This window comes from Varanus komodoensis, unplaced genomic scaffold (assembly GCF_004798865.1).
Source record: "Varanus komodoensis strain SLA01 unplaced genomic scaffold, ASM479886v1 scaffold57, whole genome shotgun sequence".
Lineage (NCBI taxonomy): Eukaryota > Metazoa > Chordata > Lepidosauria > Squamata > Varanidae > Varanus > Varanus komodoensis.
Window position 1 is genome coordinate 1,394,016 of NW_025336182.1, and position 16,557 is coordinate 1,410,572.

The following is a 16,557-nucleotide window of genomic DNA, read 5'->3' on the forward strand; positions in this document are numbered from 1 at the left end:
TGCTCAGCTCTTGCGGAGAGAGCCTTGGTGCGTGGGTGGCATAAAATTGAAATAGACAGAGGTGGGCTGATTCTGGGCTGTGGCTGCCTCTGTGGGGTCGATCCGACTCACGTTTGAGCAAGGTTGATCACCCAGCCCGAAATGACTGGTCGCCAGGTTCGGCCACCACCCCCTTTCTTGGGGTTAGTAACTGGGCCAGTGGGTGGGGCAGACAGGAGGCGGCCCTCAGGTGGCCGGGCTTGGCCCAGGTGCCTGCCGTTCCCCGTGCCTTCCAAATGCTGCAGCATCTTCTGGACACCAGGTGGCCCAGCCACTGACTCTCCTTAAGACACCAGAGAAATGCACATGGGGTCGCTGTGGCGGGGGCCAGGGTGCAGCTGGCCGCCAAGGGGCAGCCAGGTTCCACTGGGAGCCGAGGAGCAGCTTGGTGAGCGAGCTGGGGAGGCGTCCCCTGGCGCGGACCGAGAGACTTGATGCGCTGGTGGCTTTTCCCCGCAGGACTTTGGCCTCCGTCAGGATCTCCAAGGTGAAGTACGTCATTTGGTCAGCCGACATGTCCCATGTGGCTCTTCTGGCAAAGCACGGTAATAGGATAGGGCTGCACGCGGCATCCTGCTTACTGGCTTTCGTGGGAATGGGTTGCAGCCTGGACATGTGGGCTCAGTCAGCGCTTCGCCACCCACTCTATTTTCCTCCCAGTTCGCTTTTGACTGTGAGCACTTGTTCTTTCTGCTTTGAAGAGCACCTTTATACAATCTCGACCTTGAAAGGTGCATCTAGTTCAGCTTGGGTTCACTGCTAGCCCAGCAAGCACCAGCCTTTTCAGACCTGGCATGGCCTGGCTTGAGCTTTTTCAGTCTCGGTCCATCTGTCTCCCTGTTGCTCCAGGGCAACCAGATACAAGGAAGGAATTCTGGCTTGTCCCACAGGGGCATCCCTGCCAGCATCTCCTTTCTGTGTGGTGACTAAAAGCTGAGGAGCTTTGACCTCTGTTGCAGTTAGTTGCCCGTGTCTCTTGCCCTCTCGCTTTCTCTCTCGCTTTGCATCTGTTTTCACATCTCTCCTGAACAACACCAAAGAAAGTACTAGCGTGCTCCACCTTAGTTGGGGTGTGATCCATGCATGGTCCCTGGTCTACTCTGTGAAAACCAGGCTGCAATTCCCCCCCGTTGATTGCTCGAAAGAGATTGAGCAGCCAGGTGGGGGACGTGTGTCACTGCTCGGGCCAGTGCAAGGGAGGAACGTCCTTTTGGAAGGCAGCGCTGCCGGAGGCAGGAGGAGGGAGAGCGAAGAGCAAAGTCCGTCATTTCCTCCCCACTGGAAGTGGCTGTCCAGCCTGTGCAGAGGGGACATGCCTCGCTCCGGAAGTTCTCTGGGGAGGAAATCGCACGCAGCTGCATCGCTTGGTCTGTGTTCCTCAGGGCCCTCCATCTCTGCCACTGAATAACCCAAGCAAGAAGTAAAAGAAGTCGAGAGGGCAGGTCCTGATGCTGAGGAGCTTAAGAACAGAAGGGAGGGTGTTACGGGAATAATGGAGTCCCTGTACTGAGTATCTGCAAACCTCCTGTGTTTTTTGCTGAGCAATGTGCAGAGGCAGCTTGGGCGGAGAGTGAGAGACCCACCCGCAATCGCTCGCCCACCGGGGTGACGGGGTGTGAAGGCAGCCCTCCCCGCTCCTTGTCCGCCTCGCTCGAGTGCTGCCCCAGCCAGTCGAATGAGTAGCAGGGTCTCTTGGTCATTTAGTGTTGCCGCTGCCGGTGCTGTGCTGCCCCGTGGCCACAGCTCTCTGGCCGGCTGGGGTGCGTCACTGCCAGCCCTCCGCTGAGTCGCCCCCTTCTCTGCAGCCATCATGATCTGCAACAGGAAGCTGGAGTCGCTCTGCAACATCCACGAGAACATCCGGGTCAAGAGCGGTGCCTGGGACGAGAGTGGCGTCTTCATCTACACCACCAGCAACCACATCAAATACGCCGTCACCACCGGGTAACCAAGACGGGCCTTGCTGGCTTGTCATATTTCTCTGCGTTACATTTCTCTGTGTCGAATAGCAAAAGCTCTGAGCCATTCACAGCGTTCGAAACCAAGAAGGACAACAGCATGACAAAACAAATTCCAGCACCCTTAACGTGTTTAAGCTGCAGCATTAAGCCAAAGCGAGTTCCTGCTGCACCAGAATCAGAGTAGCATGTTTAAGGACAAGAAAAATCGCCTGGGAGGATGAAGCGGCCTTTGATAGAACGCAGCGTGTGCCCAGTGAGTTTGCCTGTGGAGGGCAAGCCGCAGCTCCGGTGCCACCGCTGGAGAGCTCTCACCCTGGCAGCCCCCGAGCTCGGGCAAGCAGGAGAGGGGGCACTTGCGTCTTCAGGAAGCCTGGCCTAGAGCCAGGGAGGGCCGTGTAGGTGAATACTTGGACCTGGCCCAGGAACAGGCTGGCAGCCAGTGCAGACCCCAGGCTGCCATGATCTCCAGTCCCCTTGAACCGTCTTGCGGCCCTGCCTTGGAAAAGCTGAGGTTTCCAGACTGTTTTCAAAGGCAGCCGTTATCATGCAGTGCAGTAATCCAGGCAAGAGGGAAGTGCAGCCAATTTCTGTCTGTCCAGAGAAGGCCGTAGCTGAGCCGGCAGGTGCCAAAGGTCGTTACAGTCCAGTGTCGTCATAAAGGATCGTTCTCCTCATCCATCGATGCACCCGGCAGTCCAGGGCATAAGCCAAAACAGTAGTCCGATCCTTGTCCCAAGGCTTCTGCCGCTGAGCTGGTAGGAAAGGCCAGCAGATGGGGAAGCCACGTTTTGAGGGCATTTTGCCGAGAAGCAGGATCCCTGGCGTAAAGAAACGGGTCGTTCGAGTGCCCAGGACCTGGGGGCAGCAGAGTCGACCCTGACATGATGGGAAAGGGGAGGTTGCTTGGGAGCTCAGGGCAGGGTCGTCGCCCTCGCTGGGCAGCTCACCTCCCCTGCATCCTCCTCTAGAGACCACGGCATCATCCGCACTCTGGACTTGCCCATCTACGTGACACGGGTGAAGGGAAACAATGTCTACTGCCTGGACCGCGAGTGCCGCCCGCGTGTCCTGACCATTGACCCGACGGAGTTCAAGTTCAAGCTGGCGCTCATCAACCGGAAGTATGACGAGGTGGGTCCACGGGGCAAGGGCTCCTCGCCGGGGCTTGTGGCATGGCCTGCAGGGGGGGCCCTGCTGCATCCAGCCGTGGAGCAGGAAGGCTGCAGCCACTCTCTCACTCATTTTTGCTCTTCTAAACGCTTCATGACAATCATGCAGAAGAAATGCAGACATGGGGTACACATAGCGGTCTGTGCTGGTCCCTTGCACAATCAAATTGGTACACTTTTCCGTAAACATGATACTTAGCCTCTGACGCCTCCGCACTTTCAAAAACTGTAACAATGTTATGGCAAGGGTGAGAATATTATGGCAATAGTGGGAATGGAATAATAATAATATAATAATAACATTCACAAATACCCTCATAGGGTCATAGAGCAGTAGCGCTGGAGGAGGCCAGAGGGCCAGCAGGTCCAACCCCTGCGCAGTGCAGGACTTCAGATTGAAGCATGCCTCTCAGGTGGCTGAGAGAACCTCACAAGTGAATCTCGTTTTCCTGTGCTTGAACATACTATTAAAATACCCATATGAAAATAGATTGTAGCAGAAAAGCTGTTTATTATCATGTAACTAGAGCTATTGGTAGCGTTTCTCTCTAAATGGAGCCCACTCTTATTTCTTTTAGGAATTCTAGGTACTATAAGCAGATTTTTAACAATGTGTCTTCACACACATTTTAATTAAAGCTATTCTGGGAGTTGGAAGATGCAGGATTTGTTCCATAGTGAGCTAAAATGGTGGATCTTGAATAGCTGAACCAAACGGCATACATGGAGTGTTCAGTCTGCCTCTTGCATCTGTGGCATGCACCTCCAACAGACACTGTTTAAGAATTTAAACCGCTGTTTTATGTACTTTTGCGGGAATAAATTGATCCATAAACTTAAAACAATTTTCTTATATTGATACTTTCAGTGAAATTAAAAATATCCACTTACTTATTTAGTCTTCTGGGATTCCATTTAGATTGATTTTTTTTAATTTGCTGCTGCTCTTGTCTGTCTGAAACTGACTGGCAATCAGTTTCATTTTGTTGCTCCATGTTTGTTTTTCTTCCTAGGTAAAGCGTTCCAATCCCGTGATCATTTCAGTTGCCATTTTCAGCATTCTCTGTTGTTCTGCTACAGCTGGCTTGCTCGTTTACCTGCTTGAGATAGAGAAGCAGGACTGCAAACAGTATCCCAAATCTTGCTGCAGTGCAGAACATTGGTCTGTTTCTGATGCATGCTCTGCCTTCTTACCAAGAAAATGGCACTAAGGCAGCTTACAGTAGACTAATGAAACCAAAATGTGCTTTGAAACAATAATAGTGCTACATCAAAGAACACAAAAACTCAGCAAGAACACCATAAAACAGCATCCAAACCACAGATCCCACGCCAAAGGCCAGCTTGCATCAAGGTGGCCCTTGCCTCGTTGGGGCGTGCGCTGCTCTGGGCTTGCGCGGTGGTGCTGCCGCCGCCCCTTCACAGCACCCTTCCGGATGCCCCTGGCACCGCGCGCGCGCGCCTTCCAGTGCTGCCACGCAGGGGTTCCATCCAGCTGCTGGGAACTGGGGCCGGGCACGCGCCCTGTCTTCTCTCCGCCACGGAATGGCCAATTGCACTGATGCAGGGCTGGCTGGCTGAGCAGGGCTCTCCTTCTGTCTGCTCCAGGTGCTGCACATGGTGCGAAACGCCAAGCTGGTGGGGCAGTCCATCATCGCCTACCTGCAGAAGAAGGGCTACCCCGAAGTCGCACTGCACTTTGTGAAAGACGAGAAGACGCGCTTCAGCTTGGCGCTCGAGTGTGGCAACATCGAGGTGGGGCTGGCGGCCGTGCCCACGCTTGGCTGTGGGCTGACGGGCCGGGGGCCCTCGCGGACGCCGGGGGTTCTTCCCCCACCGGCACAGTCTCCCTGTGAGCGCCCAGCAACGGGCCAGCACACGAACGGCACGCTGGGGCGTGGCCGCCCGCCCACGTCTGTCCTGCTGCCCGTGAACTGGAAATGGACAGTGGAGCTTTATATCTGAGCCTTGGACCCTGGCTCACGGTTGGAGGAGGCAGGATGCCTCGGCTGGCTGGCTTGCGAGCCCGCTTGTTTGGGAGCAGCGAGCCCGGAACCCTGGCTCGCTGTTCGTGCTGTGCTCGTTGCTCTGCTTTTCTTCTGCCCGCTCACCCGAGCAAGAAGAGCAAAGCAGGCACAGGCATGCTGGCCGTCCACAGTAAGCCAGCATCGGCCTGCAGTTCTGCAGCCCGGTGGTAACAAACGTTCTTCAGTTGCACATGCCCATGCCACAATTCAGCATTTTGCCTTTTTAAAAATGGGCCCCTCCCCAAAACATATGCGCGCGTGCACACACACATACACGCGTGCGACATAAGACACGGGAGAGGGCAGGTCCCGTTCAGGGCTGGTTCCTTGGGAACTTCCGCTGCGTGAGCCTGGAGGCAGGCAAGAAATTCTTCTTTCTGCCAGAGAGCTGGGAAGGTCCAGAGGAAATGCTGATGCTCTCCTTGTAAGCAGCTTCTGACTCAGCAACGCTGTTTTTTGTCTTCTGTTAGATTTCCCTGGAGGCAGCCAAAGCCCTGGATGACAAGAACTGCTGGGAGAAGCTCGGCGAAGTGGCCTTGCTCCAGGGGAACCACCAGATCGTGGAGATGTGCTACCAGCGCACTAAGAACTTCGACAAACTTTCCTTCCTGTACCTGATTACCGGCAACCTGGAGAAGCTGCGGAAGATGATGAAGATAGGTTAGTCTTCAGGATGGATGGCTTTTCCAGCCCATGTGCAGCTGAAAGTCCCTCCGGCCAGGAGCATGTTAGATACTTAATTGTAACCCATTTGTAAAGCCCGGTTTTCTGAGTGAGGCATTTTGAGAATAGCTCATTATAAGCTAGCGCATAACCATTGTTGTTGTGATGACATCACATCACTAGCCTGTTCGTCCATTTGCAAGGAGCCCAAGGTGGCTTGCAAGTTTCTCCTCCCTGAATGAATGAATGAATGAATGAACGAATGCCATTCCAGCCTGGCACAACCCTTCCTCCTGCATGGACTCATTTTTTATTAAATTCATAACTCCCATCAGGCAGATGCTAATAGAGTGGTTTACAATACAACCCCCACCGCAAAAGTAAGCTCGCTAAAACTGGAATTGCAAAAATGAAAATATTAAAACATTGAACATATTTGAGGAGATTTTTGTGGGTGAAGGGTGACCCTTGTTTCTTCCTCATCGCTCACTATTTCAGCTGAGATCCGGAAAGACATGAGCGGCCACTACCAGAACGCCCTCTACCTGGGGGATGTGGCCGAAAGGGTGAGGATCCTGAAGAACTGCGGCCAGAGTGAGTAGACTGCCCGCTCCAGGCGCTCACGGTGGTGACCACGGTGTGGCTTCCCTCAGCGGCACCCACCCTGCCCCACGTTCAGAACGAGTGGGGCGGCGGCTGGGTGAACGTTTCTCCGCGCACTCCCCACCGCCCTGACCCTCCTCTCGGTTTGTCTTCCCAGAGTCCCTGGCCTATCTCACAGCCGCAACCCACGGCCTGGTTGAGGAAGCCGACTTCTTGAAGGAGACCTTTGACCCAGAAAAGGAAATGGTGAGCAGTGGTGTGCTGGGCGGACCGTGCTCCCCTCCTCTCAAAAAGCACGGTTGGGCGGTGCCTCCGTCTGGAGGTCTCTGGCGGGGGATGTCTGCGCCTGGCAGGAGGGCCTTGGGAGCGCACGAGCCCGACAGCCAACGCCTGGGTGCTGCCGCTGTGCCCTCCGCTGCCCTGGGCACGCCCTGCCCTTGGGGGATCCGCCAGAGGGGCTCCCTGACACCCCCAAGAAGGGTCGCCTGCCCGCTGAGCTCCAGCGCTGTCGGCCTGCGCCACCTCCCCAGGACTCTGGCACGAGCTCACAGGGAGGTGTCGTGTGCACGGGCCGCTTGTGCAAAGCTGCGCTGTGGTTGCGCCTGGACTCCCGGCAGGGGGGCCCCTTTTCTGTGGCCTGCTGCCTCCTGCAGGGGTCCGTCATTTCTGCGCGGCGCCATCCCGTTCCCCGTCGAGCTCCTCTGGCACCCCAGGGGTCCCTGTCTCCAGGGGCTCCTCGTGTCCACACAGAGTTCGGTGAGCACTTTGTTGCCTCCTCTGCCTCCAGATCCCAGACATCGACCCCAACGCCCAGCTGCTCCAGCCACCAGCTCCCATCATGCCTCTGGACACCAACTGGCCCCTGCTGACAGTCTCGAAGGGCTTTTTTGAAGGCACGATTGCCAGCAAAGGTAAGCTACCTGCCCTGGCACGGGGAGGAGGTGGGAGGAAGGCGCTTCCACGGCCTTCACGGGTGCCCCACATCTGCCCTGGGGCCAGGAAGGTCTGCTGTGGGTCAGCAACCTTGGGTCACGCTGTGCGTGTCCGTGGATGGGCGGCCTCCCTGGCAGGAGGGCGCGCAGGTGAGCTTGTCCTTCCCAGCAGGTAAGGGAGGAGCGCTGGCCGCCGACATCGACATCGACACCGTGGGCACCGAAGGCTGGGGGGAGGATGCGGAGCTGCAGCTGGACGAAGGTGAGCGCACGGCCCCACCCGAGCCGGCACAGGGGCGGAGGAAGCAGAGCCCTGCCCAGGGCCTGGCCCTCCCTCGGCGTGCCGGAGGGCTGCTCCTCTTCCTTCTCGCAACCAGTAGCTAATGTGCGGCCGAGACTTTTGCCTCTTTCCTGAGGGTGCCACGCTTGCACGGTGCATCTTCAAAGAGCCAGGTTCCAGCTGGACATCGGGGGAAATTGTCCTGGCTGTGAGAGCACTAGACAGTGGGACCAGTGGCCTGGGGGGGCGGAGGGGGGCGTTCAAGAGGCAGCCGACAGCCCTCTGAGCGGGTGTGACCGGGGCCCCCTCTCCTCTGGCCTCTTCCAGCTCTGCAGGTCTCTGGTTGGGACCAGCACAGCCCGCGGACCCCCTCATGCCCCAGACAGCACCTTTTCCCTCCACCACGGTTTTCTAAACCTCCACCCTGAGCGGGAGTCCTGCGGGATGAAGGCGCTTGTTTGCCCCGGGTCTCCTGCTCTCCATTCCGGGAGCGCCCTCCCGTTCCTTTTGGCTTCCTCTTTGCTGAAGCAGCAGTGGCCTGCTTGCCGCTTCTGTGCAGTTTTGCGCGCGAGAGAGCGCAAGAGCGAGCGAGAGCGTGCGTGTGCCCATCATTTAAGCCACAGGCTTTCCCGCTGCCTTGCAGATGGCTTTGTGGATGCCGGGGAAGGCTTTGGAGAGGAGGCCCTGGCAAAGGGCCACGATGAAGGAGGCGGGTGGGAGATCGAAGAGGACTTGGACCTTCCCCCTGAACTGGTAAGCTGATCCCAGGGTTCCTCACGCCAAGGGTCTTGCATGCAGTCCCCGGGGCATCTCCAGGCAGGGCTGCAAAGCGCCCCCGAAACCCAGGCGGGAGGGCGCTTCTGCCCACCGGTGGCGAAAGTGCCAGGCTAGATGAGCGGTGTGTGGTGGGCTTCCCCCGTCGCATGCTGTAGGCAGGTCCGTCCCTGCACCTCAGACGGAATATTCTAGAACAAGAAAAGGCGCAGAAAAGGTTAAGCAAACTCCCGAGAGGCCGGAGCGCCCTGCTGTGAGGAAGAACTACGCAGCCGGGCTGCCTGGCCTGGAGAAAGGGTGACTGGCAGGGTGCAGAATCTTTCTGGAAAAAGGCCCCCCTCCTCCTCGTCTCGGTAGAGCCCACGGGGTTAGGGTTGGTTGGTCCCATGAGCTGAATGGTGGGGGATTCGGGACTGAGAGAGAAAGGGTTCTTCAGTGCATAGCTCAGCTGTGGGATTCACAGCACGAGATGCGGTGGCCGGCATGATCCGGGGCTGGAGAAATTCGCAAGGAGAAGGCCTTGTGTAGCTCCCAGGTGCGGTGGCTCCATGTTGCCTCCAGCAAGCAAGGCATGGGCCTCCCAGTGCAGTTTGCCCTGGGCGTGAAGGCGGCCGCAGCCCTTCGCTTGGGGCTTGTGGGTCTTCCACTGGGGCACCTGGGAACCGCATGCCGGAGCCCGTGGGCATGCCGGAGCCTCTTCGTCGTATCCTTGTGAGCCTGGGAGGAAAGGCGCAGCAAGGCGGTTTGCCCCGGCCTTGCCGCCTCAGTGGCGCTTGCTGTGTCCTTCCGCCAGGATGTCCCTGCAGGTCCTGCTGGAGAAGTGGAGGAGGGCTTCTTCGTGCCGCCCACCAAAGGCACCAGTCCTGCCCAGGTAGGAGGGCTGCCTGCAGAGGTCCAGGTCCCTTTGCCCCGGTGGCGAGCCCTGCAAGGAACTGCGGCTGGGGGGGGCTGGGGGGGGACTTGAGGGTTCTCATTCCCCCCAAAAGTGGTGGCTGTGAGCTCTTGGTGGCAGCAACAAACAACGCAAGCAAGCACCGTTTTGGGAGGACTGCAGCCAAGGAAAGCAAGCGGCGGTGGCTGGAGCGGTTCATCGGGCGTGCCAGCTTTGGGCAGGTGCTCGGGTGGGGGGAGTGGGGTTGCCTGCCCCATTTAGGCAGGGCCCCGCAGCCTGCTGGGAGTGGGGGCGGGTCTGCTGAGCATGTCCGCTCCAGGCTGCAGAGGCTGAGCCTCCTTCTCCCCTAGGTCTGGTGCAACAACTCGCAGCTTCCGGTCGATCACATCCTGGCTGGCTCTTTTGAGACGGCCATGCGGGTGAGTGTCCTGCACGAGTCCTGCAGTGGCGGGAGGGAGGCCGCGGCCGTCTTTGTCCTCACCGGCCTGCGCCTTCCCGTCGGAGGCAGGGGCCTCTTTCTTAACCTGTCTTGATCCGATGAGGAGGTATGCTTGGAAAGAGCGGGCTTGGAGCCCTCCCCAGCAGAGGCTCCGTCCCGAGGTGCCCCTCCCCTCCCCCCCCCAGGCAGCTAAGGCAGCCGCTCTGGCTGATGGATGGCCAAGATGTGGAGCACTGGCACGTGCTCTGGGACCTGGAGGGGAGGTCGGCGGGTTGTGCTTGGCTGCTGCTGCTGCCTCTGCGCCCAGTGACGCCTCCCTCTCCCCCCCGCCTCCCCGCTTTCCCTTTCCTCTAGCTGCTCCATGACCAGGTGGGAGTGGCCACGTTTGGCCCCTATAAGCAGCTCTTCCTGCAGACCTACGCCCGGGGGCGCACGACGTACCAGGCTCTGCCCAGCCTCCCCGCCATGTATGGATACCCCCACCGCAATTGGTACGTGGCAGGCCAGACTCTGTGCTGGACGCGCAGGTGGTTGCTGCGGGGCTGCTCGCTGTGCCCGGTTACGGGTCCGCACCCTTGCCGCGGGCCAGGAATCTCGCCTCCCGGCCCTTGCCGCCAGCGGCTTCCTGCGTCAGCTCGTCCAGATCTGGACTTGGCTCTGTTTTCTCATGCAGACAGAATAAACGAGACTGTGGCCTGCCAAGCATTTCCTTTCTCTGGCCACGCTCATCACGGGGGGAGCTCAGTTCACCCTCCACTGCGCTGAGGCCCACACCTCTCTGCAGCCAGCTTCGTTCCGGTGCGAGCATCCTCGGCACCCCCTTGCTGGACGGGTCTGTCTCGCAACGTCCTGGCATTGAGTCCCTCAAGCTCCCCAGCTCTTTTTCCCCTCTGGGGTTCCATAAATATCGTTTGAAACTGTGCCGGGAGGATAACAGAGTGGAAAAATCAGCCACACGGGGAAAATTGAGCTTGCCTCTCATCCCCCGCTCGTTCATGAGTGACCTTTGGGAGGTGGCCTGGTCAGGCCAGCAGGATCCACTTTGGGGGTTTTAACTACAATCCCACAATCCACCAACGAGAGCTCATCACAATGTGCAGGCGTGGAATCAGAGCATTCTGGGTCCAGAGCGGAATGGGGCTTTCCTTCCAGAGGAGCCCCTGCCCCCGCTCAGCCTGAGCCTTCCTGTTTCAGTGGCCTAATGTAGGGCGGGCGCTGCTGCCACCAGCCCAGCAGCCCAGCTACCCTCTGCCCCACCTCTGCCTGCTCTCTCTCACGGCTGCTTGTGAGGATGAACTGAAGAGGGAGATCCGTTGAAAGGCGGTGTTATAAATGCAGTGAATAGTTAAAAATGGGGTCAGGCACTGCCTGGGAAGGGTCTTTCCTCCCAGCTGGTCTCTTCCCCAGCGTCCCCTGCTGCCACGAGGTGCTGGCCATTTCGTTGCTCCTCCATCTCCCTCCCAGAGACTTCCTGGAGAGGCAGGAAAACCAGTGCCCCCCTTTTAAATTAGTGCAACTATTTTGAGGCGGAAAATCCCAGCCAAGAAATTGGAAGTGGGTGGGATCTGTGGCGTGCATCCAGTAGGGCTGGGGGCCCAAGCCCCTGCTGAACCAGCAGGCCGGCTGCAGCGGAAGAGGTGGGGCTTCCGCACGTGCGACCAGTCGTGTTCTCATACTCCCGATTTCTGCCCCAGGAAGGACGCTGGGCTGAAAAACGCCCTCCCAGCTGTCGGCCTGAAGCTGAATGACCTGATCCAGCGCCTGCAGCTCTGCTACCAGCTCACCACGGCGGGCAAGTTTGAGGAGGCAGTGGAGAAGTTCCGCTCCATCCTTCTGAGCGTGCCACTGCTGGTGGTGGACAACAAGCAGGAGATTGCCGAGGTGGGTGGGTGGGCAGGCCGCCTCTCTGCCCTCCTTGCCCAAACAGCCGGGCAGGTGTCGCGCGTGCCGCTCCAGCACACTGCCTCGGCAGGCTGCGGCCCCCTCCCCGGCTGCTGCTAGATTCAGCTGTTCACAGAGCTGGGGGTGGGGGGCGTTGGACGCCCCGGCACCCGGCGCCGCCGCTCAGCGCGTCTGCTGCCGCTTGTGCGGCGCTCGGGCCTCCCTGTCGGGCCAGCAGGCACCGAGGGAGCCGCCGCCACATCTGCTTCCTCGTGCTTGCAGGCCCAGCAGCTGATAGCCATCTGCCGGGAGTACATTGTGGGGCTGTCGATGGAGATCGAGAGGAAGAAGCTGCCCAAGGAAACGCTGGAGGAGCAGAAGCGCATCTGCGAGGTGGGTGGCTGCCCCGGCCCACGTGCGGCCCCGAGGCCTCGGCCGGAGGCGTGCGATGCGGCAGCGGGGCCCTGGGGGCCTTTGGGCAGGGGCGGGAGGTCAGCTGCGCACCAGGGAGCCGAGGCATCGCTCATGTGTGGGAGCCGGTGGCGTCTCAGACCTTGGCCCCCTGGCCAGCCCTGAGAGCGCCGCCTCCAGCGGTCTGCCAGGCTGACGCCGAGGCCGGCAGAGGCCGTCCCAGGCCACCGGGCCGGACATCCTTGAGCCAGGGAGGCAGGCCCGGGGCGGGGCCCCCAGCCCGGCCACGGAGGCAAGCCGCCCTCCGGAACGATGCTCTCCTGCCCGACAGATGGCCGCGTACTTCACCCACTCCAACCTGCAGCCGGTCCACATGATCCTGGTCCTGCGCACCGCCCTCAACCTCTTCTTCAAGCTGAAGAACTTCAAGACGGCCGCCACCTTCGCGCGCCGCCTCCTCGAGCTCGGCCCCAAGCCTGAAGTGGCGCAGCAGGTGAATGCCCGGGACCGGGCGGGCTGGGTGGGGAGGGCGGAACGGCTCCGGGCGCAGGTGGGAGCAGCTGGGGACGCGGCTGTCGGGGCACCGCCCTCCAGATACCAGCGGACACTGGTGCCTCACGTGCGCCTGCGGGGTCGGCGGCAGCGCAGCCGCGCTCGGCAGGAGGCCCGGAAGACCGCGGGGGCGGCTGCGTGTGTCGCGAAGGCCTGCGCATGGGGCGGCGCAAGTGCCGGGCCCGGTCTTGGAAGCCCAGGTGCTCATCCCCCCTGAGCAGTGATGCTTGTTCCGAAGGTGCTTTCCGGGGAAATTTGGGCCAAGGCTTCCCAGGTCGAGTCCCAGCTCATGCCCAGTCCCTCCCTCCCTCCCTCCGGCTTAGCATGGTCACCTGCTGGAGTTGTTGCAAGATCAAACGGGGAGGCAGGGTCCAGCGATGCCAGCTTGGAAGAAGTTTGTCCATGTTTTTTTGTTTATTTCCTTATATTTATGTTGTTGTTGTTAATCACGAAGTCGTGTCCGACCCATTGCGACTCCATGGACAACACTCCTCCAGGCCTTCCTGTCCTCCACCATCTCCCGGAGTCCACTCAAGCTCACGCCAACTGCCCCAGTGACTCCATCCAGCCACCTCATCCTCTGCCATCCCCTTCTTTTGCCGTCAATCGTTCCCAGCATTAGGCTCTTCTCCAGGGAGTCCTTCCTTCTCATTAGGTGGCCAAAGTATTTGAGTTTCATCTTCAGGATCTGGCCTTCTAAAGAGCAGTCAGGGTTGATCTCCCCCAGGACTGACCGGTTTGATCGCCTTGCGGTCCAAGGGACTCGCAGAAGTCTCCTCCAGCACCACAATTCAAAGGCCTCAATCCTTTGGCGCTCAGCCTTCCTTATGGTCCAGCTTTCACAGCCATACATCGCAACTGGGAAAACCATAGCCTTGACTATACGCACTTTTGCTGGCAGGGTGATGTCTCTGCTTTTTAGTATGCTGTCTAGATTTGCCATAGCTTTCCTCCGCAGGAGCAAGTGTCTTTTAATTTCTTGAATGCAGTCCCTGTCTGCGGTGATCTTGGAGCCCAGGAAAATAAAATCTGTCACTATCTCCATTTCTTCCCCATCTATTTGCCAGGAAGTGAGAGGACCGGATGCCATGATCTTAGTTTTCTTAATGTTGAGTTTCAAGCCAACTTTTGCGCTCTCCTCCTTCACCTGCATCAAGAGTCTCTTTAGTTCCTCTTCACTTTCTGCCATTAGAGTGGTGTCATCTGCATATCTGAGGTTGTTGATATTTCTCCCAGCAATCTTAATTCCAACTGATGATTCATCCAGCCCCGCCTTTCTCATTATGTGCTCTGCATATAAGTTCTATAGGCAGGGTGACGGTATACAGCCTTGCCGAACTCCTCAATTTTGAACCAATCAGTGGTTCCGTGTCCAGTTCTCACTGTTGCTTCTTGACCCGCATATATTCATTCATTTATTTATTAAAACATTTTTATGCCGCCCCATTCGCCGAAGCCTCGGGGCGGCTTACAACAATATAGGTTTCTCAAGAGACGAAATAAGATGGTCTGATACTCCCATCTCTGAGAACTTATCACAATTTGTTGTCATCCACACAATCAAAGGCTTTAGCATAGTCAATGAAGCAGAAGTAGATGTTTTTCTGGAACTCCCTGGCTTTCTCCATGATCCAGTGTATGTCTAGTTCCTCTCCCTCTTCAAAACCCTGCCTGTACTTCTGGTAGTTCTCGGTCCACATACTGCTGGAGCCTAGCTTGTAGGATTTTGAGCATCACTTTGCTAGCATGTGAAATGAGTGCAATGGTGCGGTAGTTTGAACATTCCTTGGCATTGCCCTTCTTTGGGATGGGAATGTAAACTGACCTTTTCCAATCCTGTGGCCACTGTTGAGTTTTCCAAATTTGCTGGCATATGGAGTGTAGCACTTTTACTGCATCGTCTTTTAGGATTTTGAATAGCTCAGCTGGAATACTGTCTCCTCCACTAGCTTTGTTGTTGCTCAGACTTCCCAAGGCCATTTGACTTCACATTCCAGGATGTCTGGCTCGAGGTCAGTGACCACCCCATCGTGGGTATCAGGGATGTTCAGCTCTTTCTTGTATAGTTCTTCTGTGTAATCTTGCCACCTCTTCTTATTCTCTTCTGCCTCTTTTAGGTCCCTGCCATTTTGGTCCTTTATTATGCCCATCTTTGCATGAAATGTTCCCTTCATATCTCCAGTTTTCTTGAAGAGATCTCTGGTCCTCCCTAATCTATTGTTTTCTCCTATTTCTTTGCACTGTTCATTTAAAAAGGCATTCTTATCTCTTCTAGCTATATATTTATATGCTGCCTATAATTGCCGAGGCCTTCCTAGGTAGCTTACAGTGCAAAACATGCTAACAGAGTAAAAACATATTAGAAACCAATTAAAACATAATGAATTAAACATCCATAAAAACAATTAAAAAGGACCACAGCATACAAGCTAAATGTTAAAAAAATGCCTGAAAGGATACGTCTTTACCTGGTGCCGAAAGGAAAATAGGGATGACACCACATGGATTTCCCTGGGGGGGAGAGTTCCAGAGATGGGGGCAGCAGTGGAAGAGGGCTTCGCCTCGTTGCCCCCCTTCTCGCCTCCCTGTGGGGTGGGTCTCGTAGAAGGGTCTCCTGGGCTGATCTAAGGGAGCAGGTAGGTATGGGCGCATGGGTCCTCCCAGCTACATGAACTCGCAGGAGCCACGAGCTCCATTAGGTGCTTTCTGTGAATTCTTTGGGACCTGGAAGGTGCAGCAGGCGGCGCAGGCTACAGGGGGAGTGGTTAGGGGTGCGGAGAGGCCGCCGCTGCCGCGTGCCCTGAGGGCCCCTCCTGGTGCCGGAAGCCGGGCGAGGAGATCTCTTTGTGCGCCAGCACGACCAAGCGTGACGTGCTTTTTGTGAACGGACCCCTCCTGTGCAACCCAGAAAGGGTGGCTCCTCTCCTGTGTGCGGCGTTTTGAAGTGCAACAGCCCCGCACTGGGATTCCTGGCTCTGTTAGCACCGTGTCTCATTCTCCCTCTTGGACGTGTCTCAGAACAAGGGGCTTGCCCGGCAGGGAGGGGGGCATCGCCACTTCCGGCCCCCCACTTCCCTTCACGAGGCAGGTGCCGGCCTCCCCAGGATGCCCTCCCCGCGGGTCGGTGGGTCAGCGGGTCAGCTTGACGTCGCCGCTCCAGGAGTTGCTCCCCACTGGAAAAGGGTCCATGAGCGCTCCGTCCTCCGCAGAGGCGAGCCTGGACCTGCCGAGCTGCAGGCCCGGCAGGGGTGAATGGGCGCAGGGCGACCGTCGCGGCTTCTGCTGCCTGCGCTGGAGGTGTTCTCCCCAGCACGGCCGAGGCCGCTGGGCATGCGCCCGGACCGTGTGCCTCGGGGAGCGCTGGCGGGGGTGCCCCCGGTGGGTGCAGGCCTCCCGGCTCAACTGAGAGCTGCTTCTGGGGCGAGCGGGGGCGCCCTGCCCCTGAGGAGACCCACATGGGTGTCTGGGAGCAGGCCTGCCGGTGGGGGCTACTGCCTGTCCCGCCAGGAGCCCTTCTCAGGTCCTCAGCCCACTCCGGGCGCTCCAGACAGCTAGCAGTCGGGGGGGGGGGGTGGCCGCTGGGAAGCTAAGCTGGCAGGGAGAGGGACAGAGCAGGGCAGCCCCTCCTCATCCCGCCCAAGCGCTCGCGGAGGGAGTGGCTCCCCCGGGCTCCCAGGCCCCCGACACGCGTCTCGCCTCGCCCCTGCAACGGCTCACCCCTCGCCCTCCGTCCTCCCAGACACGCAAGATCCTGACCGCCTGCGAGAAGAACCCCACGGACACCTGCCAGCTCAACTACGACATGCACAACCCCTTCGACATCTGTGCCGCCTCCTACCGGCCCATCTACCGGGGCAAGCCGGTGGAGAAGTGCCCGCTCAGCGGGGCTTGCTACAGCCCTGAGTTCCGCGGCCAGATCTGCAGAGTCACGACG

General features: G+C 58.3%; 1 protein-coding gene across 2 annotated transcripts in view; it reads left to right on the forward strand.

The window, feature by feature from the left end:
- The window catches only part of COPA (COPI coat complex subunit alpha), a 37,933-nt gene that overhangs the window by 20,759 nt on the left and 617 nt on the right, over positions 1-16,557 (forward strand). Inside the window, exons 16-32 of one of the 2 annotated variants that reach the window (XM_044449132.1) lie at positions 499-584; positions 1,845-1,983; positions 2,969-3,131; positions 4,778-4,924; positions 5,667-5,856; positions 6,358-6,453; positions 6,620-6,708; positions 7,250-7,373; positions 7,564-7,656; positions 8,318-8,427; positions 9,242-9,319; positions 9,691-9,759; positions 10,134-10,270; positions 11,474-11,660; positions 11,943-12,053; positions 12,403-12,564; positions 16,363-16,557. In XM_044449132.1, coding sequence (XP_044305067.1) covers positions 499-584; positions 1,845-1,983; positions 2,969-3,131; positions 4,778-4,924; positions 5,667-5,856; positions 6,358-6,453; positions 6,620-6,708; positions 7,250-7,373; positions 7,564-7,656; positions 8,318-8,427; positions 9,242-9,319; positions 9,691-9,759; positions 10,134-10,270; positions 11,474-11,660; positions 11,943-12,053; positions 12,403-12,564; positions 16,363-16,557 — 2,176 coding nt within the window. The remainder of the gene's footprint in view (positions 1-498; positions 585-1,844; positions 1,984-2,968; positions 3,132-4,777; positions 4,925-5,666; positions 5,857-6,357; positions 6,454-6,619; positions 6,709-7,249; positions 7,374-7,563; positions 7,657-8,317; positions 8,428-9,241; positions 9,320-9,690; positions 9,760-10,133; positions 10,271-11,473; positions 11,661-11,942; positions 12,054-12,402; positions 12,565-16,362) is intronic. The other variant, XM_044449133.1, reaches the window with a different exon arrangement.